The sequence below is a fragment of the Chiloscyllium plagiosum genome, unplaced genomic scaffold (genome assembly GCF_037043375.1).
Source record: "Chiloscyllium plagiosum isolate Xiang-an unplaced genomic scaffold, Cpla_swu_hap1 HiC_scaffold_4, whole genome shotgun sequence".
Lineage (NCBI taxonomy): Eukaryota > Metazoa > Chordata > Chondrichthyes > Orectolobiformes > Hemiscylliidae > Chiloscyllium > Chiloscyllium plagiosum.
The window spans coordinates 49,025,628-49,052,506 of record NW_028270142.1 but is presented as its reverse complement, the minus strand read 5'-3'; the positions used below and the strand labels follow the sequence as shown (position 1 = coordinate 49,052,506).

Here is a 26,879-nt window from a genome sequence, read left to right as displayed (position 1 = left end):
ATGGTACAGACCAACAAGTCTGAATGCCTGTTTCTGAATTCAGTGTAAAGCACAGCTCAAACTAAAATGTTGCATGTCAGTCCCGTGGAGGTAGGGGGAACAAGGCAGTTTGCACTGTCAATAAAATGGTTGCTACATGACATCAAATCTTCTGGCGTGAAATCCCCTTCGCTACTGGGCTAGTAAGAAAATTAAAACAAAAAGGGGGAGGCAGGAAGAGAGAATGAGTGGATAGGGAGAGACAAACTCCCCAACCAGAATCTACAGCTCATTCATATTTTTCCAAGCAATTCTACACCACTGCCAATTCAACTAATTTTTTTTGTAGCTCAGGGATAAAACAGTATCAAAACACAGTCATTTGGCAATTAAGCCAAATGTATTTCACGACAGTTAGTTTCATTATTAGGTGAATGAAATGTGATTAAATTTAAATCAAATAACTGGAATACTGTCTAATTGCAAACTCGCCAAATTAAATTCAAATTATCAAGTCATTGACTTTGCACTGTGATTGCTGTCTAAACATGCAGAGGAAATGTGAACTTTAAAGAAGCAGGAGTGGGCCACGTGACCCTCAAGCTTGCTCTGCCACTCTACAAGATGTTGTGTTTGTCTACCTAAATGTTACTTTTATATCCTATCCCCATATTTCTCAAGTCTCTTTCTGCTGTACAAGAATACTTAAATAATTTTGCCTTCTAAACCTAAGTATCTGAAACAAAATTATCGACAAAGGCAGATTTAACTGCAGTCGGAAATGGGATGAAAATAGAGAAGAGAGACTTTAAATGATTGCGCAAACAGAAATAAGAGCAGCATGTTTTCCCCAGACCAAACAAACTTATGAATCTGTTTGAATATAGTATATCTATATTTGTAAATTAAGTGCAGTATCTTTAAACCGGCATGTTTCACATCACATTCAGAGAATGGAAGTAAACACTAAAATATGAATTTCTAAATCATTACTGCAGCATTATATACTGGATAAACTATTATCTAGAGAAAAATGATTAAAATTTTATCCTCTTCTCAACTAAAGAGATTGTCTTCTTCCTCAGCTATGAAGGATGACTAATTCGTTCGTGAGACTAAAGACTGAATGCTGACAGATCAGTTGCTTACAGGGCTCATATCATTGCCTAACTGAATTGGTTGTCATGCAACTTTAGTGACTAGACCAAGATTGAAAAAAGAACCTGAATTATTTTTTATTCCTTGATTAACAATGAAGTTAATTATAACACTGCTCGGACCACCTTGAGTGTGTTTGATTCATTCAAAACAATCTGAAAATAAATCTGGTATCATTCTGGTTCATCTATTAGATTAGATTAGATTAGATTACTTACAGTGTGGAAACAGGCCCTTCGGCCCAACAAGTCCACACCGACCCGCCGAAGCGCAACCCACCCATACCCCTACATCCACCCCTTTAACCTAACACTACGGGCAATTTAGCATGGTCAATTCACCTGACCCGCACATCTTTGGACTGTGGGAGGAAACCGGAGCACCCGGAGGAAACCCACGCAGACACGGGGAGAATGTGCAAACTCCACACAGTCAGTCGCCTGAGTCGGGAATTGAACCCGGGTCTACAGGCGCTGTGAGGCAGCAGTGCTAACCACTGGGCCACCGTGCCGCCCGATATTCTTTCAATAAGACACAATCGTGCACATGCTGCAACATGCTTCTCTACATTAAAGCAATGTTTGCACTTTTGAAACATTGAGGGTTCTGGAGATCATGGATTCCAGGACATAAATGCAAGTTCCTCCTCGGAAGAGGAATGATTTAGGTTCAGATTGGCCCGAATTCACTATGCACTAAATCTGACCAGCAGCTAGCAAAATGGTGAGCAGTACAACAGTTAAATTTGCAATTAAAACATAATCCTCTGAGAGGCAAATCTTCCACTCTAGAAGCTAATCAGTGTGCCTTTTATACAAGTGAATTTAGATTGAACCCAAGGAGGGACAAATGCAAATCGCAATTAGAGAAACAATCTTTTATCAAGAAGACCTGTCCACAAAGCGATCACAATAGACGGGAAGCTGAAAATATTGCCTTCAACTGAATTGTAAAGTAACTTAAAATGGAAAGGAAAAGTGAAGTTACACAAATTTCACAACACTGCTGTCTTGTATATTTATGTTTCAGTAAGAAATCATTTTGTTTAAACCAAAACAAATCAAAATATGATCCATCAAGTCAAATTCCTGTCTGGAATCTGACTTGTCTAGTAATAATATCAGCTAGTATTATAACGATACTAACCTTGTTACTATTCCCTACTGGAGTAATGTGATTACGTTCATATCTTACATCATCACCTAAATGCAATTGTTGATACTAAATACGACAGAATTGTGGACAGCTGGCATAAGTGTCCAATTAGAAGAAATGAAGTTAGGAATGACCAAATATATTAACCCAAGTACATTTCAGTCAGTCCATAAAGCAAAGTTTGCTAAACACACTGTATTGTGTATTATTTTTACTTGTGTAATAACCAAACAAATTTTCTAAAAGACCAGTCACTTCTGAACAATAAGCATAGGTCAACTACAGTGGCCTCAAAAATGGACAAAATTCCCAAAGTTAGTTAAAACTTCGGAACATTGGAAAAGGAGTCAGTCACTTAGCATGAGTCCTGTTCTGACATTCAATTAGATCATGGCTGATCAATATCAATGCTATTTTCCTGCACTATCGCCATATCCTTTAATACATTAGTCTCCAGAAATCTATTGATTTCTGTCTTAAACATGTTTAATGATTGAACTTGTACAATTCTATCTTTGCGATAGAATTCACCACCGAGTGAAGAGGTTCCTCTATGCAAACCTCACTACTAACAGCCAGCTACCCTGATGATAATCTCCTTGTTTGTACTCTCTTCTTTCTGTCGGTTAACCAAGGCTCAATCCATACATTTCTTAACCTTATGTGGAACTATATCGGAAGCCAACTGTAAATCCAGACAGTACCACTTTCAGGTTTATCTTCAAACAGGATTTCCCTTTGATAAATCCATGCTGACTTTGACCAAAACTACTAAAAGCAATTTTAATGAATAAACCAGTACTGGCTGCACTTAACTTTGACAAACCATTTAAATTAGCAGTTGTCATTAGCGATTTAGGGTTTGAAACAATTCTCTTACAGGATGAAGAAGCTGGAATAGAGAAGTCCATAGCTTATCTTTCAAAAAGGTTGCATCACTGGAGGCAGTAGCCTGCTATTAGAAAGAAAGAATTAGTGGAGTTAGCATCTCTTCAACTCTTTGAAGTTTGTGCCCAACATGGAAACTGTGAAACTGATTTTTACAGTTCGTAATCATTATTTTGCATTAATAAATTTAAAAACTAGACTCCAATTTTGTTCAGATGGCATTCAGATCTTCAACTGTTTTAGAAAAAAAATTGTAGACATTTGTGGGAAAGAAAATGCAATTACTGTTGTCTTATCCTGAATGTAACTGTTGTAGAACAGAGTAGAACCAATAAAGTCAATTAAGAATCTGACGGGAGGAAGATAAAGTGGCTTTGAACTTTGTATTTTAATTGTTGGTTCTACTAACTTTGTCATGAAAGGCATTACTTCTGTTTTAAAATGGAATTTCCCATGTTTTGAGGGCAGAGCTATGTTAGAGTCCTCTCTGAATTTTCATTTTGTATTTTTTTAAAATCAAACTGGGAATTCTGTATGAAAAATAATTTTTGAATGGTGGGTAATACATGTTAAAAGGAAAATAGACCAAACAAGCTTTGGTGTATTTGCAAGGCAAGGCCTGGAAGTTAATTGCAAGTTGGTCTCTGATCAAAAGGGAGAAACCCAACCTTATGATGCCAAGACCTGGTGCATGGGGTATGGGAAAAAGGATATGGAAGGTGGTGCTCAAGCCCTAAAATTATTGACAACAAATACATAAATTACTGGGAAAGCTCAACAGGGTTGGCAGCATCGGTGGACAGAAATCAGAGTTAATGTTTGAGGTCGAGTGACTTTTCCTCAGAACTTACTAAAATTATTGAACTTAATACTGAGTTATTGAGTCTCCAAGCGCACTGTTACCAATTTCTTTATTTGCCCATCTGCTGTTTTCCCTCTCCCAGGCTCCATTTCCATCTATTGTTTCCTCCTTTCCAACCCCCATCCCAATTTCAGGTATCAATCTTTTCCTCACTACAATCAGTGCTGAAAAAAGGTCACAATCAGAAATGTTAACTCTTTCTCTCCACAGGGTTGGACCGAAGGGTCTGCTTCCATGCTGTACATCTCTATGACTTGCTGAGTTTCTCTAATAATATCCGTTTTTACACCTCTTTCACCATGACTTGCACAACATCATCTTTCTTGGTAAACATATGCAAAAGATACTTGTTTAATATCTCAGCCATGGTCCCACCTTTGCATAAATCCCTTTTTAGTTCTCCAATCAAGTTGGGGATGACAACACTCCATTAAATAATTTAATTATACCAACTTCAAATTACAGGCTCCTTTGTCAGTAATATACTGAAGACAGGGACTGCAGATTTCACTTCTCTTTTGTGTGGCAAATAAAACTCTTCCAGACTAAATCGACCCTGAACTGTACATTGCAGCTGAGATGAACATATCCCAAATGTTGTAATTAGCTAAATACATATAACAATATTTACGTCAGAGGACTGGAAAATTGTAAATGTTACACTAAATTGGTTGTGTGCATTCAAAAAGCCAGTGAATCAATTGCTCTAAATAGAAACTTTAAATCTTTGTTTTTAAGTTCAAGAAATAATCTGAGAGAATTTAAAATAAAAGCCTTACAGAATAAAAAGCAGATGGCATTTATTTAAAACTAAATTTACCACAGAAGTCAATCTTGCCTTTCAACAAGCATCTCTTTCGGTGTACCAGACTGTCTGTTTATGATGACTGGTGTGCTTGTATTTCACTGCCTCACCTGACGTGCTGGAAAAATCACAGATGGTTAAGACTGAACAAATAAAAATGTTCTTTGGAATCATGTACAGTGGGTTAACTCACTATTACAGGAAGACCAGCTGGCGGGCCTAAACAACTTTTCCCAAAGAAAATAAGCTACGAGAATTATAATCTTGTTGCAAGGAGAGTTAAAGTATAGCAGTTTTAATTTAAAAAGGACCCTTGGATTGGCCCAGGTCTTTTTCTCTGGAAAATTAAGAGATCAAAGATATGAGCAGAATAGAGCCAAGTTATTATGTTAAATTTAAATGAGGTATAAATTGTGTTAAAACCTAAATGAGGTATAAATAATATCATGAGCACCTGTACATTGAATGTGATTGAAGTATCTCATACTGGAAGTTTTGAAAGGTCAGACATTGATACCATGCACATGATCTTTAAAAACATGATTCAACCTTCTCTATCGGATTTGTAGCATTTGTTGGCTATGTGAATACACCAAATCAGTACAAATGCAGCAAGTAATAGACAGCTTACACTTGCTGAATTCATCATTCAATGAATCCTATTATTGTTGCTGTGGTCAATGTTTATCAAGCAATATCATCTTTTCTGTTGACCTGGTAATCGTGCTATTGCTGTTTGTTGGACCATACTGTAGTGTCTCATTTGCAATGTCAGATACTTCATTGGTTGCAAACATTGATGCATCTTGAGGTAGTGAAAGGTGCTACAGGGTCGGGTTCTTCTAACATACTTCTGCTAGATTTATATCAGAGAAAATCTAAGTAATTGCATGGAAACTGAATGCATTTTTCATTTCCTTCAAACTTGAAATTGTACTTGTGCGCATCCGCATCCCATATGCAAACACCAACATATATAAAGTCCACCAACATTCCTGAAGAAGGGCTTATGCCCGAAACGTCGATTCTCCTGTTCCCTGGATGCTGCCTGACCTGCTGCGCTTTTCCAGCAACACATTTCCAGCATACATAAAGTCCAGACTGGCAGTTGGGTGGCCCTGTTGAGATCATGTAAAATGAAAGGGCGGCAACAGTGAAATCAGAGTCCACAACATAAATTTAAGTCTGGGTTTGCCTAACAGCAGCCAACATAAACAAGGTTTCAATTTATTTGAATAGTGTCAAACATGATTAGATCCTTGAAACACTGGTATCAAAAAAATAGTCTACAGTGACAAATCTGGAGTTGAACTCTGTTTATAAATGGCAATCACAAAATAATGTTAAATAAGAAAGGCTGAAAGCATAATATTTGACCAACTTATTAAAATGTTGCAGTAACAACCAAATAGCCAAACTCTATTTGATAACCCTCATCAACACTTTGGTGCTCCAAGATTAAAATTTCAAAAATATCTTTTCTGCACTATCCCCTCAAGGATAATAAAACATTCCAGGGTTGATTCAAGCTTTTCCATCTTAATGCAGTCCAAGTTCCAACACTGGTAGCCCAAAGAAAGAAATAAGCTTGTTTAAACTTTAAAAAAAAACAAACAATTTAATTATTCACTCAGGCTAACCAATGTTTGTTATGAAGTAGATTAGATTACGTTACAGATTACGTTACAGTGTGGAAACAGGCCCTTCGGCCCAACAAGTCCACACCGACCCGCCGAAGCGCAACCCACCCATACCCCTACATTTACCCCTTACCTAACACTAGGGGCAATTTAGCCTGGCCAATTCACCTAAGCTGCACATTTTTGGAATGTGGGAGGAAACCGGAGCACCCGGAGGAAACCCACGCAGACACGGAGAGAATGTGCAAACTCCACACAGTCAGTCGCCTGAGGCGGGAATTGAACCCGGGTCTCTGGCGCTGTGAGGCAGCAGTGCTAACCACTGTGCCACCGTGCCGCCCGAGTACTTCTTAAGGTTTTAAACCGGCATTCTCCAACAAGTGGATCACAATTAACTGGTTAATTGCAGAGTCTCTGACAATTAGTCTCATCGACCATCACATGCCTTTATTGCCCACGTCTTGAGAAGGCAATCCCAATGCCCACTTGGGTTCCCTCAATGCGTGCACATCAACCTTCATGTTGCTGCATGAGTTCTGCTTTTGGAAGCTACATAGCTAAAGAAAAGTGCACTTGCTCAACAGGCTTTGCCAGCTTGTGTTTCAGTTTGGTTCTGATGGACCATTGCAAGTGAAAGTTTTGTGGTGGCAATGCAAACAAGTAACAAAAAATAAATACCAGGATGTATGAGGCCACCTTACTGCGGTACCAGAAACAAACTTTTTCAACCCAACATGTTTGTGCGGACTCTTTGCAATAAGAACTCAGTTATTCTCACTCTTCTGCCTGTTTTCTGCTGATCTGCTTATCTAATAGGTCCATGCAGTATGAAGAAAAATTACAGGGAAAACTACAGTGACCACATCCAATATCCAAGCAACACAAGTCAACCTGGGGACACAAACAAATCATGATCACAGAAGTAACTTCCTGTATCTCTACAAATGAAAGAGTCAGCAACATTCTGGATGTTATTCCTTGAACAGCATGCCTCAGATAAAGGAATTTAATGAGCTTAGTCTGTTTTAATGTTGAAAGCCATTTTCTTCTAAACCAGCAGAAGGTAAGACTTGCGCTGAAGCATCATTTCACATTTGTCATCTTCTGGCAACACACGAGAAATCGTCACAGATTGAAACATAACTAAAGAAGCAACAATTGTTGCCACTGACCTTTCAAAGATTTTAAGAACACTGCAATGCAGAGTACATCACTTTGTGCTTCTACAGAAGATAAATAGTGGAATCTTCGTCTAAAGATTCTTTTGGCAACATCATGACATGAAGGACTGTAAATGTTTCTCATGGCAGTTTAATGGGTCTGTTGACAGAGTCATAGAGATGTACTGCACTGAAACAGACCCTTCGGTCCAAACTGTCCATGCCGACCAGATATCCCAACCTAATCTAGTCCCATTTGCCAGCACTTGGTGCACATCCCTCTAAACCCTTCTTACTCATGTATCCATCCAGATGCCTTTTAAATGTTCCAATTGTACCAGCTTCCACTTCTTCCTCTGGCAGCTTATTCCATACACGTACCACCCTCTGCATGAAAAAGTTGCCCCTTAGGTCCCTTTTATATCTTTTCCCTTTCACCCGAAACCTATGCCCTCAACTTCTGGACTTCCCCACCCCAGGGTAAAGATTTTTTCTATTTATCTATCAATGCCCCTCATGATTTTATAAACCTCCAGGAGGTCACCCCTCAGCCTCCGATGCTCCAAGGAAAACAGCCCCAGCCGATTCAGCCTCTCCCTTTAGCTCAAATTCTCCAACCCTGGCAACATCCTTGTAAACCTTTCTGAACCCTTTCAAATTTCACAACATCCTTCAGATAGGAAGGATAGCAGAATTGCACACAATATTCCAAAAGCAGCTTAACCAACGTCCTGTACAGCTGCAACATGACCTCCCAACTCCTACACTCAATGCTCTGACCAATAAAGGAAAGCATACCAAATGCCTCCTTCACCATTCTATCTACCTGTGACTCTACTTTCAAGGAACTATGAACCTTCACTCCAAGGTCTCTCTATTCAGCAACACTCCCTCGGACCTTACCATTAAGTACAGAAGTCCTGCTTTGATTTGCTTTCCCAAAATGCAGCACCGCACATTTATCTGAATTAAAGTCCATCTGCCACTCCTCAGCCCACTGGCCAATCTGATCAAGATCCTGTTATCATCTGAGGTAACCTTCTTTGCTGTCCATTGCACCACCAATTTTGGTGTAATCTGCAAACTTACTATACTTGCTATGTTCACATTCAAATCATTTATATAAATGACGAAAAGTAGTGGAACCAGTACTGATCCTTGTGGTACTCCACTGGTCACAGGCCTCCAGTCTGAAAAGCAACCCTCCACCACCCCCACCCTCTGTCTTCTACCTTCGAGCCAGTTCTCCCTGTATTCCAAGAGATCTAACCTTGCTAACCAGTCTCCCATGGGGAACCTTGTCAAATGCTTTACTGAAGTTCACATAGTAATTAGCATATAACAATGCTAGTCTAGCCAGCAATGTTCATTTAGAATGAATGAAGAAAACAAAAGATTGATGGCACCTGCCACTGTCCACGTAGGTCCCTTCTCTTATTTTGGTTACATCATTTATAATCCAAAGGATAGCACCTTTCCCCTCTCCGACTTTAGCATCCAAAACACAACAACTATCACCCAATATAAAGGGACCTTCAAGTTCATCTAGAAATTACACATTATTGGAGTGTACACCCAAAGCCTTGAATATAATGAGAATGTCTACACATGGGAAATACGTGCCCTACTTAGAACATAATCCACAGAGGTCTTAGAGTTTGTTAGTATTAGAACAAGTTGTGCACTGTAGTTCCTGAAACAAGATGCAGAATTACTTTTACACGAGGATTATTGTTAAGTGAAAATCAAGCAGCATTTTTTTTTTAGTCTTTACCTTAAACGTAGGCATCTGGTTAGCTTCGATATAGAATCCTGGCTGTCGGCCTTCATAAAGGGCCCCATAATCTGGTTCTGCAGTGCCAATCTTTTGACTGACAGTCCAACTGCTGGCTTTCACGTACATTGTTTTTAAGGACTTAAGTCCTTTTGCCCATTTGAGAAAATAACTGGTGAAGATATCTACCACAAATTCAAAAGGTATGCACTTGAGAAAAATATTCCAATCAAGAAACTGGCTTCATTCACAACTAATGGCACACTAGCCACGCTTGTCACTAATCTGGATTTCGATGCATTTTGTCAAAATGATCTTGAAATTTCTCTCTCATTAATTACTACTATATAATCCAATAATTATGAACTTTTTTCATGTAAAAAAGGTTAAATTATAAACTTGATTCACACAAGAGCTGCTTGCTTAAATCTTTACTAAACAAACTCGATCCTGCCAATATTAAACTAATCCTCCATGCTGATGTGAGATGGTTAAGTTAAAAGAAGTTTTCGATCTGAAATCATCACTTTTCTTTAATTGAACAATGAATTGTGTAGTAAATTGATAGACATTGTGTACACATACGGCTTCGGGTTCCTTACAGGTGTAACATTAAAGTTGAACGAGCTGTACTGTGTACAGCAAGGAAACGACAGAAACTCAGCATATATAATCAGTAATGACAGTGCATTCAAATTGAAACTGGGTATGCGTTCCTCCCAATTAAAAAAAAAATCAACACTTTCAGAGTCTGGCAAAAGTACAAAAAAATTAAGACAAAGAAAAATTGTTCTACCCAGAAAACCTCTTCGCATACCTGAGGAAGCAAGCAGAGGAATTCAACAGGCAATTCCAGGAATTAGGTGCAATGGAATGAATCACATCAGCTGAAAGCCAGATCAAGGGACAATTTTTGGGTACTCCTAAACAGTAAATTAGTTACTAGATATGAAGTTGAAAGAGCACAGCAGGTCAGACAGCATCCGAGGAGCAAGCAAGTCAACGGTCCCAGCCAAAACCCTTTGTCAGAACTGGGGAAGGGGAGGAGAGCCCAGAAGTAAATGGGGGAGGGGTTAGGTCAGATGCTGTCTCACTTGCTGTGCTCTTCTAGGTTCACATCTATTGACTCTGACTTGAAGTGTCTACAGTCCCTACTGACTCCTAGTAAATTATTCATTCCTGTCATCCTATGCTCTTAAAGCAAAAAAACTGTATTGACTCCACATTGCTGAGAAGTAGCATTTTCCTATAGTCAAATCCAAGTATTGCAACCACCTCAGATATCCTTTCATGGACTGCAGACAACTAGCAGCCTCAAACTGCAATCCTGACTTCGAGGCACTGGCAGATAACCTGTCGCTATCGGTGTCAAGACAGTGAGCAGTGGACAAAATAAATATTCATATTTGCTTAGTTTATTCTTAGTGCTTTAAAAAATCATTTATTCTATATTTTGTTTGGGGTAGATTTTGGATTGCACTGAAATTCAAGAAGTGATTGAGCTTATAAAGGGGTTGAAGACCACTGTTTTAAGTACCAGAAATCTCATTAAACAAGTTGCTCATGTTTCAGCTTTTGAAATATCACCAGTACTCTCCAGAATCTCAATACAAACTTAATTCCTGACAATAACAGATCAATAGCCAGTATGTCCAAAATACAAAAACAAAATAATGCAGATGCTAGAAAGCGCAGAAAGAAATAGAAAATGTTGGCAATATAGGTCAACATATGTTGGATTAGGTCAACATAGCTGGAGAGAAAAACAATTAGTACTTCAGGCTAATGAAATATATTTAACTCTCAGTTGTGATGAAAGATCATAACAAAAACATTGACACTGGGTATTCACAACATTTTCTGCTAATTCCTTTGAAAGCACCAATAGTCTACATTAAGATGAAAACATTTTATAATGATGTCTTTCCTTTACAAGCTATATAACTGAAAAACTGCAGAATTAAGCAGAACAAAACAAAAATAAATTTCTCGGTATTATGTCAAACAATAGACTCCAGGTTGAAACTGGGATTAAAATTAAATCATACCTTTCAAACATATTTAAGATTTATATTAGTATTGCGGCTCCATTCAGCTTTTGTGTTGCTGCTAAATAATCTCGAAAATTATCTAAACATAATTTTAAGGTTATAAGGTATGCATGGCGAAGTTGAGACAAAGCAAACTCAATGATGGGAAAGGTTCAGTGATAAATCAAAGCAAAACACTGTTTTGATTTCAGATTTCCAGCATCTGCAAAGTGCTGTAGAAACTTAACAAGTCTGACAGCATCTTTGGAGAATGAGAATGTTTCTAGGCAGTTGCAAATCATCATTCAAACAGAGTTCAGTTCTGAAAAAGTCATAAGCCTTGAAATGTTAACACTATTCCACTTCTCCCTCCACAAATGCTGCCAGATCTGCCATGTTTCTCCAACACTTTGCTTTTACGTTCAGTAATAAGCTCACTTATTTATCTCACTCATTACACTTGCCAGCTAATGATGCTAATACATTATTTTAATATTAAAATAACTAATTTTACAATAATCAGACATTGAATCACATTTGAGCTATTTTCAAAAGGATACAATGCAACCAAAATTTTTTAAGTTCGTCAGCACTGCTGATCGCAACACAAAATATTTCACAAAACAATCAAATCTGAGCACTTGCTCGAAGTTTGTGGCCTAAATACTGGTCAAAACGTTTTTTTTTGGAAATGTTGTTCAATATATAATTGCGGAATTAGCACATTAACATTCAACCATCAAACATCAGCGCTTCGAGTGAATTTTTTTTTGGGAAGTGCATAAAAGCAATGATTTGTTCAAGTTATAAAGCATTGCTCTCATCACTTGTTTTTCTACCAGGCACCGTGAAAGAATGAAGAAAACTTGCTTACCACTTTTTTCTGATGTTCTCAAAAAGATCATGTCAGCAGGAATGCGCTGGTTCTGAAACAGGATTGAACAGTAATACAGGTAAATAGTCAAATCTGCAACTTGCCTACCAACCTGAAACACATCAACTGAAGATGAACTCTTATATAGAATTTACAGCATACAAAGAGGGCAAGTAGTCTACCAGATATACACAAACATCCTTGAACCCTTATTTCATCTTCTACTCCTTTTCCTTTGTGTACTTCAATAATTTCTACTTCTGTTCTTATCTGAACTGCTCCACAGTTCAGCAAATTCCATATTTTCCTCACTCCCTGGGTAAAGCAGTTTCTGAGTTACTTATTGGCTTTATTACTGGACATTTTATGGCTTCTCATTTTGGATTATCCACATTTGCTTTATCCTGCTGAATTCTTTTAAACTTCTAAAATATCTTTATCAGTCTTTTCTGTCACATGGAAAAACCCTAGCTTACAGTCTTCAATCATTGCACCCTCTGCACAAAATATTAGGATGATACTAAAGCTCAGTGTCAGTGCTTGTTTTTTTTTAATTAAAAAGTTCAGAGTTATACACTACATTCTATGCATTTTGATAAAGATCTTGCTACAAGCCTACTGATTTCTTTGGTTTTATAGTTCACTTCTCCAGAAATGAACCCCAGCTTCATTTTCATTTTGTGATGTGTTGATAACTTGTATTGCTATCTTTAATGAAATGAATTTAATCGCGTAGACCCTTTTTGCACCTCTACCACATTCAAGCTTTCATCATTCAAGATGATTTTTTATTCCTCCTACCACAGTGCCCAATAAGAACAGAAATGTTATGCTTTCTGAATCAGATGCCTAATGTAAAGCATAGGTGACAAAAAATAGAAATTGCTGGAAAAGCTCAGCAAGCCTGGCAACATCTGCGGAAAGAAATCAGAGTTAATGTTTCAAGTTGAGTGACCTTCCTCTAAACTAAGAGTTCTTCTGAGAACTCAGTTCTGAGGAAAGGTTACTTGACCTGAAATGTTAACTCTGCTTCCTCTCCATAGATTTTCCAGCAATTTCTATTTTTGTTTCTGATTTAGAGCATCCACAGTTCTTTCGGTTTTTGTTTAGGATAAAACATGGGAGTTACATTTTCAAATCTTCAAGTTTCTTCTCGGAACATTAAAACATGTCCTGAGCTTCAACTTTAACCTCAAAAGGAGGCTGCAAGCCCTTTCTGATTCACTGGATGTGTACAGATGTTACATACTAAACAGTACAGAACAAGGGTTCGTGGTTTGTAATTGAGTCAATTCAATTTCAAAAACTAGAACAAATTATTTAGCATTATTTTAAGAGACATTTTTGCAGGAAAAAAATATACCTTGCTTGGTCTAACCTAGTAACCAACTGCTAATTTATCAAATTACTGTTACTTTTGTGTCCCTGGACTGTAGATTTATTCTTCAGCCAAGTACTTCAAAATCAAAGCACTGAAAGTCAGGATAATGCAGTGCATTAGTACATTCTCTCTTTCAGGTGCCGAGGCTTAAATTCAGTTCAAGCTCATTGCATGAATGACAGATTTGACTGTTTGTTGCGAGGATCTTTACGAAAAAGGTCTGAGCAACCCAGTTCTGAGCAGCTGTGGGACCAAAGCATGCACAACTGCAGCAAACAGCAAATCATAAACACAGTTAGTTATTCATCCAATTCATTAGACCTGTCAGCCACTCAATGATACTAAAATGTCATATTGATGACTCCAGAAATTCTTGCTTTTCGGTGGGCAAAAGAATTACTCAGTTTCAGGATAATGAGATTCATAGATTGCAAGCTGGCTAACTTATTTGGAGATTAAAGTAGATAACTATAATTGAGGTGACTGCTATAAAAAGCAATACCATTAGAAGGTACTTCTGTTGAAATTTAAAAAGGACTACATACAGCATATACAATTTACCTTAAGCACTACAGAATTATATATATGATACAGTTACTAAACAGAAGATTTCAGTGACTACTCCATTACTGAAAATTGAGGAGGAAAAGGAAAAGCAAGAGGGAGAAGCAACTGCATTTGCCTGTTCTCAGGACATCCTGAGATGTTTAACAATCAAATGTTAAAAGTGCAGTCACTGTTATTATACAGGAAAACAATTTATACAGTGCATGGTCTGATGGACAGCAATGCGTTGAAGAGTGGGGGACAAAGTTTGGCCTCATTTACACCATCAAATGTGCAATCCACCAAATTCAGTGGAAACAGCACTGAAAAAGGAGCAATTTTAAGTCCATGAGTTTCGTTTGCCCTTATCTTTTACACTGGTTTCAGACTCTACTCACCTGAACAGAACGCATACACCTGCCCCCCACCTTGTGCCCCCTATCCAAAAAGATAGACATTAGATGTCAACTGTACTGGTTAGGGAACGCTCTTCAATTGCGTTCATTATCTTGGACACAGGCACCAGTTATATTTGTAACTTTTTCTGTATCAAAGGGTATATAATTTAACAAGAAACTGACTATAATAAAATTAGTGCCTGGTTTATTATAGTATTCTATTTTAAAATAGAATATTCATAAGAGAAGCACATATACACAAAATTAAAAAATTCACAAAGCAAGCTTTATTCCCTAGTTGGTACTGTGACACATTCCAGAGGATCTGATGCTAATGACAAATGAGAAGAGGTGATAAAAAAAACTTTCTAGCAATTAAACCCTTCACCTTAAATCACACCTCCCAAAAGACGTGGTTCCAGGGGGCTTCAATCTACTAAAATACAAAAACAAATTTTTCATATCAGTTTGCTGTATTTGGAAGCATTTCCTGAAACCGTGGGAATTATCTTGGGTAGGAACACTGATACTGTTCAATCTCATTTTCAGGTGTGGCCTTCATACACACGTGTATAAAAATCAACAATGTTACATTAGGTCTCAACTTATATTGGACAGGCTTTTGTTGAGCTGCTTTCTTCTCTCAAATCTACCAATCAATCCTATACACTCCCAACAGTTAAACATGTCCAGTCTAGATCTTTTGAGAACTGATCTGTCCCACATAACTCATTCCACTCAAATAGGATCAACCTCCTACCAGTTAAACAAATAACTCACAGGTTACCAGTAGGTTGCTACCGCTTTATTCCTGATGAAGGGCTTTTGCCCGAAACGTCGATTTTACTGGTCCTCGGATGCTGCCTGAACTGCTGTGCTCTTCCAGCACCACTAATCCAGAATCTGGTTTCCAGCATCTGCAGTCATTGTTTTTACCATGCTACTGCAGAAGACCATTATCCATTTCCAAAGATGTGAATACAATATTTATACATTGTCAATATTGTGTAGAGTAAATGGATAAACATATTTAAAAGTACTGATTCATTGAAAAATAATTTATTTTCAAAACTTCCAATTTACAAGTGATCTATAAAAAATGTCCAGCATTATTCAATTAAATCCAATTAGTAATTAATGGGTCTACATCACTGTCAATTCAAACTTAAGCAACAGCTGATGGATTTGACCTCAATCACAACATTTCTCAACTGATAGGGATCATGGTGACTCAAGCTACAGGACAACACTAAGATTGAAAAGACTAAGAGAAGGGCAAGTAAATCAAAGTTATAGGAGACCATGATCATTTTAAAAACAAACTGAGGATTACAAGTGCATTGAAAGGACCTGCAGTAAATCCTGGGAAAGTCTTCCTAACCCCTAAAATCTGAAATTACCTTCATAAACCTCTGTGCCTTTTTCAGAACTTTTTGACGATGTTTTTAGTCACCCATCTGAATATATGCTTAGCTTGGTGTTTCCTTTTGTCTGATTAAGCTTACAACAAAGTCCTTGGCCAGTTTTTCTACATTAAAGGCACTGTACCATGGTTTTGTTGACACTCAAATTAGCGTAAGAGACTATGTTATAATTGCACGTATAAATACATGGTGTGTTACAGAAGAGGAAAGTCAGGGAGCAGAGTATTTGCAAAGAGTATCATCATTTAGAAGGCACTTCTACAAAAGCTTTTAAGAAACATCATAATAGAAGTGGTAGGAGACATTAATGTTTTTGACAGAAACCAGTAGAGAGAAAGAATTCAACTCGAGGAAACAAAACTCATGTCTCACTATTTTACAACAATGTTGCGTCATTCTTCCTACTGGACACAAACTATTTAAATTTTTTTGATTTTCTCAATTTATTCTCATTCTACATTTTAAAACACAACCATACTAATTTACTTACTCATCTCACTGTCCTACGTTTCTTGATCTTATTACTATCTCCAGTACATTCTCATATTAAGTAAAATTAAATTTCCATTGTGATGAGAAAACACATCTTGCATAGTGAATTATTTTATGCAGCATACACACACATTACAGCAAAAATCTCTCTTGGTCACTGAATAATTTGACTGGATACATCAGGACGCCACAAGTTAATCAAATCAACTGGTGGATAGGCACAACATAAGACATGAAGTAATAATGAACATTATAGCTCCTTTCTCCATTCATCAATAGCAATACTTTCTGAATTCTCTATATCAGATTCAATACAGATGTAATTATGATGTGGGGTGGCTTGGTGGCTCAGTGGTTAGCACTGCTGCTTCACAGTACTAGAGTCCCAGGTTCGATTCCAGCCTCGGGCGACTCTGTAATATTTGCACATTCTCCCAGTGTCTGCGTGGATTTCGTCCGGGTGCTCCGGTTTCCTCCCACAATGCAAAAATGTGCAGGTCAGGTGAATTGGCCATGCTAAATTGCCCATAGGTTAAGTGCGTTAGTCAGAGGGAAATGGGTCTTGGTGGGTTACTCTTCGGAGGGTTGGTGTGGACTTGTTGGGCTGAAGGGCCGGTTTCCACACTGTAGGGGAATCTAATCTAATTACGCTATGTTATATATAAAAAAATGCACAAGATACATAAGTTAATTTATTTTCCTTTTAAAATCAATGCAGGCACATTCCCAACTTTGCAAAATCATTTGCCAAAAAGATGTCATATTTCTAGCTATTTTGGAGTCGGCAGTGCTGTGAAAAATACACCCTGGCTTTAGGGAAACAGAAGTAGAAATCTCTTTTATGCGAGAGCAGTAAATACAGCAAACACAAACCTTCTCGACTATAATAAGATCGCCCACTTGAATATCAGAGCTCTTCACCTGTACTTTACCTAGAAAAAAGAATGGTGAGTCAGTCATATTTGTTGAAGACACAGAAAAACTACACTTTGTGTAATTAAATCTGTCACAAAGTATACAGTTCTACTCCCAAACATTCTTGTCTGAGCTTTGTCAAAACTATGGTGAAGGCAACAGCAACAGAAAGAAGATTGCATGCTTGTTTCAAAACTGAGTTACAAGTTGGTGATCACAATTAATTCATGGATTACTTCAATGCAAAAATGGAACTGCAGCCAACAAATTTTAATTTTATCTTTTGTAAGGGGGGTGGGTGGGGGGAGCCAGGTGAAGGGGTAACACGAGGACAGTCAACATCACTCCTCAAGTTCATGATCCTTTTCAAAGGCATTATAGTTCCTTTTCAAAGATATTCGAGAATAAAAAATTTAACCAAAATAAATTGTGAAATATGCACCAAATCTTCAAGCTATCGTTCACATTTTAGACAAAACACATATTTCTAGGTCCATTAGTAAAATAGTCAGATTAGATGAGTCATGGATATATCTGCATACACTCATAACAAACATAGCTGTAACTTAATAAGCATATCAAATTCCTATTCATTCAGCTGCTAAAGTGTTAGCCAATATGAATTACTTATTTAGTAATCTCACTTTAGCTATTTGAAAACTTTAGTGAAACATTTGCAACCAAAGAATAATTATGAATGGAAATTCAGTGCCTTAATGTTGTGTCACCATTTTGATAAAATATCTTTCCAAAGTTTTTTTTCCAATATACAAGATCTTTTATCTAATCCTGTAGGTCTAACTTCAATTACAATACTGGGTTCAAGGCCACAGGAAACTAAAGGGAAATTGCATGGATAAAACTCTTGCTCCTTAGGTCATATCAGATATAACCATTTAATACCTACTTATGGAAGTCAGGAAGTAATTCCCAGTGAAACTATTACTTTCCATTCCTTGTTAGAGATTTAATGCTACTCCTCTGCAATTTAAATTTCACACAGAATATTTAAACTGCAAATGACTAGATAAGAATAAAGTCAATACTGTTTTAAATGCACAAAGCTTTTTAACTCAGACTCCAAAGAAGACCAAAGTTCCTGTTCCCTAAGCCACCATTAGTTTTACAGATCACACACCATGATACTACAAATAACTTGGTACAGGAAAATTAATCAGATATTCATAACAGTTGCATCATATTAATTCCAAAGTTAACTACAAATATGTTGTAAGTAATAAAAAACTGATTGCTCTTTTATTGCAATTTTCTCCAGTTAATTTCTATTACTAACTGCATTCCACCCTTTTATAAAAAGTTTACATTTCATTTACACCTTAATCTTGCATTTTTTCCTTCAGTGTTTATCACTAAAATAATCTTTTATCTTCCAAATTTTGAATAATGAAACTGGACTTTCATGGACAACTGTTTTAAAGCAGTTAGCGATTCAGGTTACAATGCATCTTTAGCACAATTCAAAAAAAGCTAAAAAGGCTATTACTTCTAAGTAGATACATAGCTGATCCATTTGACTTCAACAGCACCAGTCACTTGTGGCACCCAGAACACCATACAAAGAAAACCTTTACATGAAATACATCCCCCATCTGCCTTTTGAAACTACAGTACATCACTTGCCAGATATGAACTTTTCACTATCACATTTATGAATCAAGCAATGCAAATGATGGTTACACAAACCATTAAAAATAAAAAAAATACACTTAAACTTCTACCCCTTCATATAGCTTAAATAAAACAGAGTGCTGGAGAAACTCAACATAAATAGAGTTAATATTCCAGTCTAATATGACTTCTTCAGAGCTGAACGTACTGGAAAAGAGGATTTTGTTTTCAATACTTTTGACATATGCAGAGGAGGACCAAGACAGCAGAGGGTAAAGAGCCTGAGTGCAAAAGACAAAGGTGTTGTTAATAGTGGAGAAAGGAAAAAGAAACATCAAGTTCAGTAACTTTGGAGCCTGATTGTATCCTTGTATTTTTTAACCGACCCCTATACCCTGGTTCTGTCGTGACATGGGGTTGTTTTCAGCACAGCTAACCCATTCTCACCTCTGTAGTCCTATTATCACATGATCTATTTTCATCACAACCCATTAATTCAATTTCAATAGTAGAGGATGATCCTTTGAATGCAGAGATCAGTATGGTGAAAAATAAGGACAAGTGAACACCGTTGGTGTGGGGGGGGGGGGGGGGGGCGGGGGGGGGGGGGGGGGAGAGAGAAGGGGTGAGGGCAGAAGTGTAGGTCAGGCACAGCTGAAGGCCTTATCAACCACAAGTGTGGGTTTTTTTGAGGGGGGGGAAAAGAGAGAAAGAGTAATGGTCAGTTATAATCATGGAATCCTGTGGTACATTTGGTGCAAAGTCACACATAGCACTGTTAGAAAGTGAGTTCCACAATTTTCACCGTGACATCAAAGAAACAGCAACATATTTCCAAGTTAGGATGAGGAGTGACTTGGAGAGGAATTTGCAGGTGGTAATGTTTCCATGTATCTGCTACCCTTGTTCTTCGAGATGATATGGGTCAAGGGTTTGCAAGCTGCTGTCTAAGGAACCTTCGTGAATTTCTGTTGGGCATTTGTCATTAGTACATAATTATTACTGTGCACAAATGGTGGAGCAAGTGAATATTTGTACTGGTTGAGGAAAAAGGGAAGTCATGTTGGAAGCTGCCTACTGGAAGGTGCCATCATCACAGTAGAGAAACAGAGAACTATGCGAGTTAATAGGCTATTCATGGATATTGAAGTTTTGCCTGTCCTCAGAAATCGCAACAATGGAGTCAAGGAAGGAAAGGGAAGAGTCACAGATGAACCAGGTGAAGGGGACAGAAGTTTGTAATTTGAACGGAGCGCAGATGACAAATGCCTATATGTAACAAGATATGAGCACCAAGTTACAGGGGGATAAAGCCTTTTACAGCCTCCTGCAGTTAGCGAACATTCTTTGTTCCCCAAGCTGAGAGATGTGCTATTACTTTAGAATGATAACAAATTGACTAATTACATAAATAAGGCATATCTGGGAAAGTGAAGTTCCTTGATTGCAACACGCAGGATTCTGTCAACATATGGAAGATCTGGACAATCTTGTGGCTCACTCAATTGCTGAGCGAGAGTTTGAGTTTCAGACATTGAGCAGTATCATGAAGGATGACACTTAGTTGAAGACGACAGTTAACCACAAAATTTTATGTCTCATTTTAATAACTGCTCAATAGCTTGAAATTTGAGAACTATTTGCCTCAATAACTGTTACTCAGTCCTTGCACAAGATTAAGCACAATTAATTTCATGAAGAAAGGAACCATTTTTAAAGTTCACACATTAAAAATATAAGTGACCAACACTTAGAACCTGGAGTCATTGGCAACTATTTTCCAAAACTGGAACTACCACTGACAAAACCCATCAACTGAATACGACTGTTGAAATGCTGAGCAAGCTATTTCTAACCTCGTATGGTCAGCTTGCTATATAGCTGTGAATTCATCTCCTCATCTCGCTGATAGCGACGGAGCTCATCTAATGCTTCCCGAATTATTGTCACCGCCATAACAAAACCCTGGAAAACAGAAATACAATAATGAGTGAAATAAATCAAGTTATTAATATCTTGAATTATACCAGGAACAGGCTTTAAACAGACTATTTTTTGATGTTGCTAGACACAAAATCTTTTTTACTCATTTAGGGATTTGTACTTCGCTGGCTGATCCAGCATTTATTGTCCTCTAATTTCACCTGAGAAGGTGCTGGTCAGTTATCTTCATGGACTCCTGTGGTACATTTGGTGCAAAGTCACACATAGCACTGTTAGAAAGTGAGTTCCACAATTTTCACCGTGACATCAAAGAAACATGGTGTCAATCAAGCAGGCTGCTTTGTGATATAGCATTGTAGAGCCATATAGTGCAGAAGCCCTTCAGCCCATAGAGTCTGCACCTCTCTATCTCCATTCATCCCACATTCCAGCATTTGGTGCATAGCCTTTCAAATGCTCATCCATGCACTTTTTAAAGGTTGTGAGGTGTCTTGTTTTTTCTTCCCTCCAAGACAGTGCAATCCAGATTCCCACCACCCTCTGGGTAAAAGTTTTATTTTCTTCAAATCACCTCCTAACCTTATGCCCTTCAACTTAAAGTTATGCTCCCTCATTTTGACTCTTCAACTAACAGGAAGAACTACATCCTTTCCACTCTATCCAGGCCCCTCACAACCTTATATAGCTCAAACAGGTTTCCCCGCTCTGAAGTAAATTGACCCAAGCTATCCAACCTTCTTCATACCCAAAATGCTCCAACCCAGGCAACATCCTGGTGTATTGCCTCTGCATCCCCTCCAGTGCAATCACATCCTTCTGATTCTGAGAGAAACTTATTTGCCAGTTATGACCTAACCAAAGTTTTGTACAGCTCCAGCATAATCTCTCAGCTCTTATATTGCCACAACTTATAAAGATGAGCCATGAAGTCTACATCCTGGCAACAGACCTTTCGGTCCAACTAGGCTATGCCGACCATAATCCTAAACTAAACTAGTCCCACCTGTTGCACATGGCCCAAATCACTCCAGACATTTATTATTCATGTACTTATCTAAATGTCTTTTAAATGTTGTAACTGCACCCATTCCCACTTCCTCTGGCAGTTCATTCCACAGTAATCTTTCTCCTCTCACCTTAAAAATATGCCCCCTAGTCTTGAATGCCCCACCCTAGGGAAAAGACACCTGTCATGCACTTTATCTATATCCCTCATTATTTAAAGCCTCTATAAAGTCACCTCTTAACCTCCTATGCTCCAGTGAAAAAGGTTCCAGCCTATTCAGCCTCTTTGTAACTCAAACCCTCTATTCCCAGCAACATCCTGGTAAATCTAAATTTAATGACCTTCTACTCAGCATTATAGAATGATCATGTGGTGAAATGTTGGAAAGATCATCATAGTCTATCAAGCAAATAATGCATCATGAAAAATAATTGGCCCTTTAATAAAAGGTTGATATAAGAACATCTGTAATCTGTAAGTACATACAGAAATTATGATTTTCAAGTTACAAAATGTTTTTACATTAGTTTACATTCCTCTTTATTTGCCCATCATCCATTACTACAGGCACAAGATTGTGTAATGTTGAAAGATTAAATGGGAATTTCTCTCTGGACATCAATGAAATAGTAAAGAGTTAAACTGCACTGTCTTTGCGTGGGGACGACATTCATGCAGTAATGCGAACTCCCCACTCCATTTAGACAGTCATTTTCTACTATTCTCCTGCTATTATCAGATTAAACTATAATTCAATCTCTTCCATTCAGAAATGCTTTCCAGCCATCCCCTGAAGCTAGGTATGTCACACTTACATTGTCTTGGGGAATCACTGAGTCAGGAAATCGTCTGCATAACAATTCCCCAGGATTAGGGCATTAGCATTATCTCAGAGGATGATCTCATCCTACCATTGTATCTGGGGATTCAGGTGACTATGAGGGAGTGACCAGAGCATCTGTAAGCATTACCAACTGTCCTAAAGGGGATGTATTTTCTTTGTTCAGTGTCTCACTTTGACTCAAATTCACATGTCTGCAAAGAAGTGTCAAAGGGGTCACCAAGCTTGTACAAGCTTTAATAAATTTTAACTGTTTTCAGAAGTTGGTGGGCACAAATTGCATCTCGTGTGAGAAATCTCGGAAAAAGAACTGAACAGTTGTGCCAACAAACTGGTATCAGCAGTTGAGCAAAACTGCTTTAACATGCTTGTTGGAGGTATAGTTGTGGCACAGTTGGGTTTTCCCTCTCAGGAAGTTTTCCTGTTGACATTAATTTCCTCTTAAATTAACTCAGATAGGAAGTGCAAGCACAGAATTTTCAGTTGTAAGTGTATACTCCATTACTAATGCTACCACACCGTTGGGGAACCTTTCACATTTTTCACATATCCACAAGAAAACTTATTACCAAGACTAAAATGCTTAACAAAGGAACCCAAAGACATGGAATGTTGAATACGGATGGAAAATGGTAGTTTGTTTCAATATGACAATGGTAATGTTTCAAGGTTCACTACCAATTCCTGGGATTGATGACTGCATGAAGAAAGACTGGATCAACTGGGACTGTGTCCACTGGAACTTAGAAGAACGAGAAGCATTTTATTAAGACAAAGTTCTGACAGTGCTGTTCAGAACTGATAGCAGTGATGTGTGTGTTTTAGACTGAGATGAGGAAACACTGTCACTCAGAAGGTGGTGACCCTGTGGAATTCTTTACAATGGAAGGCTGTGGAGGCCAAGTCATTGAATGTACTTAAGAAAAAAAAATACACAGATTTCTATTGGCTAATGGTGTCAAGAATATGGGGAAGAGAACAGAAACATGGTGTTGAGATTCAGGATCAACAATGATCATATTGAATGGAGGAATGGGCTCAATGGTCTGATGCCTGCTACTGTTTTCTATGTAATACTTGCATTATAGCTCTTGTCCTGTCTGCCTTAAGTACCATTTTAGATGTAGACAAGCAAGAAGCTGGAAGAACACAGCAAGCCAGGCAGCATCAGGAGGTGGAGATGTCAATGTTTCGACACCCAAAACATTGACTTCTCCACTTCCTTATGCTGTCTGGCTTGCTGTGTTCTTCTAGCCTATTGCCTGTCTGCCTTGGATTCCAACATCTGCAGTTTGTAAGTACCATATTAAGCTCTCCTGCCACTTTCAATGATCTGTGGACAAGCACACTAAGATTCCTCTGTTCCTACTTCCTATTAGCCTGCCATGCACTGAATACTTCCTTGTCTTGTTACTTCTTGCTCATACTTCATACATCTCAGTGTTAAATTCCATCTGCCACTGATTTGACTGTCTGACCAACCTGTCTGTATTTTCCAGTAACCGAAGACAATCTTCCTCACTATTAACTACCCTGCCAGTCTTCATGTCATCCAAAACCTGGGGCGGGGAATGTTTGGAGCCTTCCCCTCGAGTGAGTTGTTTAATTGTCCACTATGATTAATAATGGGATGTGGCAGGATTGAAGAGCTTGGATCTGATCCATTGATATGGAATAATCAATCACTTGCAGCTTATATGATTTGGAATGCAAGTATCCCTGTGCAGTAGCTTCAGCAGGTTGACATCTCATTTTTATGTGTACTGTGCTAATAATGGTGTTTCCTTCTAACTCTTCACTGAACAATACCATTACTGTCAAGCCAGGGAAGGTAGAGTGGGAATATATCAAGGCACGAGTTTGTTTCATGAATGCTAATTTTGAGTAGGTCTGTTCAAAATTTAATCGGGGAATGTTAGGACTGCAGATGCTGGAGATTAGAACCGACAGTGTGGTGCTCAAAAAGCACAGGTCAGGCAGCATCCGAGAAGACAGCACTTGCCCGAAACGTTGACTCTCCTGCTTCTCAGATGCTGCCTGACCTGCTGTGCTTTTCTAGTACCACGTTTGGCTCTGTTCAAAATTTATCCCATGTTACATCGTAATAGCGTCACACAACCCAATGGAGGGCATTTTCAATGTAAAGATGGAACTTTGCCTGCATAAGGACTGTATGATATCACTTCTACCAATACAGTTATGCACAGAAGCATTTACAGCAGGCAGACTGGTGAGGATTAGGTGAAGTACTTTGGTGGTTCCTTCACCACCTGCCATAGACCCAGTCAAGCAGTGACATCTGGATGGAAGACAGACAGGACGGGGGGGGGGGGGGGGGGGGGAACAGAACACAAACCGGGAGTGCATGTGGCAGGGCATAGAGCAAGAAAACAACTGGGAAAAAAAAAGTTAAACAATTAAATAAAGTACAGAAAATTCACCAGTTTACCAGATTTCCCAAACCAAGTCATAGAGATGTACAGCATGGAAACAGACCCTTCGGTCCAACCCGTCCATGCCGACCAGATATCCCAACTCAATCTCGTCCCACCTGCCAGCACCCAGTCCATATCCTTCCAAACCCTTCCTATTCATATACCCATCCAAATGCCTCTTTAAATGTTGCAATTGTACCAGCCTCCACCACTTCCTCTAGCAGCTCATTCCATACACGTACCACCCTCTGCATGAAAAAGTTGCCCCTTTTGTCTCTTTTATATCTTTCCCCTCTCACCCTAAACCTATGCCCTCTAGTTCTGGACTCCCCGACCCCAGGGAAAAGACTTTGCCTATTTACCCTATCCATGCCCCTCATAATTTTGTAAACCTCTATAAGGTCACCCCTCAGACTCCAAAACTCCAGGGAAAACAGCCCCAGCCTCCCTATAGGTCAAATCCTCCAACCTTGGCAACATCCTTGTAAATCTTTTCTGAACCCTTTCAAGTTTCACAACATCTTTCCAATAGGAAGGAGACCACAATTGCACGCAATATTCTAACAGTGGGCTAACCAATGTCCTGTACAGCTGCAACATGACCTCCCAACTCCTCTACTCAACACTCTGACCAATAAGAGAAAGCATACCAAACACCTTCTTCACTATCCTACCTATGTGCAATTCTACTTTCAAAGAGCCACGAACCTGCACTCCAAGGTCTCTTTGTTCAGCAACACTCCCTAGGACCTTAAGTGTACAAGTCCTGCTAAGATTTGCTTTCCCAAAATGCAGCACCTCGCATTTATCTGAATTAAACTCCATCTGCCACTTCTCAGCCCATTGGCCCATCTGGTCCAGATCCTTGATGGAAAGCACAGACCAGTGTTTGTATGTAGTGAAGATTGCTAATCAATCCATGTAATTACGCTATAGCTTCAGGTAAACAGTTACAAATCGAGACAAAATTCCGACTTAAAACTCTCACTGCCTTAAAAACTGCTCACCCCTACACATGCAGAGACAGGTCAAGTTCTGGGCAGGGCAAACTAGGAGGGCAGTTCAGTGGTTTCTATTCACAAGTTACTGAGATAATCTTATCATTCTTATGCTGGTTAGAACATTGCATTTCAGTTTTCTTGTTTAGCAAGAGACACGGGGGGCTGGTTCAGTTTTAAAAGGTTTCTGACTTATCAGTTTAAAGTAGTTCACAGATTACTACAACTGAAGGAAAGCTTCCTTTAGGTTTAAAGTAGGTGGACTACAGAGAATAAAGGCAGCTCCTGAGCTGGAGGAGGTCAAATCACTTCTCTCTATATCTTGTCCCAGCTCCAAGCTGTTCAGTTACCAGAGACTGAATCACACTGTTGTTGGCAGGCAAAAAGCTATTATTGTTCATAACTGATGACTGGTCCACAACTAACTTCTTGTTGCCACCCAGCTGCATGTGTATATAACCCTCCTGTTCTAGAACCCAAATTTCAAGTACTACTTGCTCAACAGCTATTTACACAATGCTTGCCATGTGTAAGGTCATTTACCT

General features: G+C 38.5%; 1 protein-coding gene across 3 annotated transcripts in view; it reads right to left on the bottom strand.

Moving 5' to 3' along the window:
• atp9b (ATPase phospholipid transporting 9B) overlaps window positions 1–26,879 on the bottom strand; it is a 350,258-nt gene that overhangs the window by 238,431 nt on the left and 84,948 nt on the right. For all 3 annotated transcript variants that reach the window (XM_043688616.2, XM_087986241.1, XM_087986240.1), the window contains exons 5-7: window positions 20,967–21,075; window positions 17,440–17,498; window positions 12,326–12,377 (exon numbers count right to left, since the gene is read on the bottom strand). In XM_043688616.2, coding sequence (XP_043544551.1) covers window positions 12,326–12,377; window positions 17,440–17,498; window positions 20,967–21,075 — 220 coding nt within the window. The remainder of the gene's footprint in view (window positions 1–12,325; window positions 12,378–17,439; window positions 17,499–20,966; window positions 21,076–26,879) is intronic.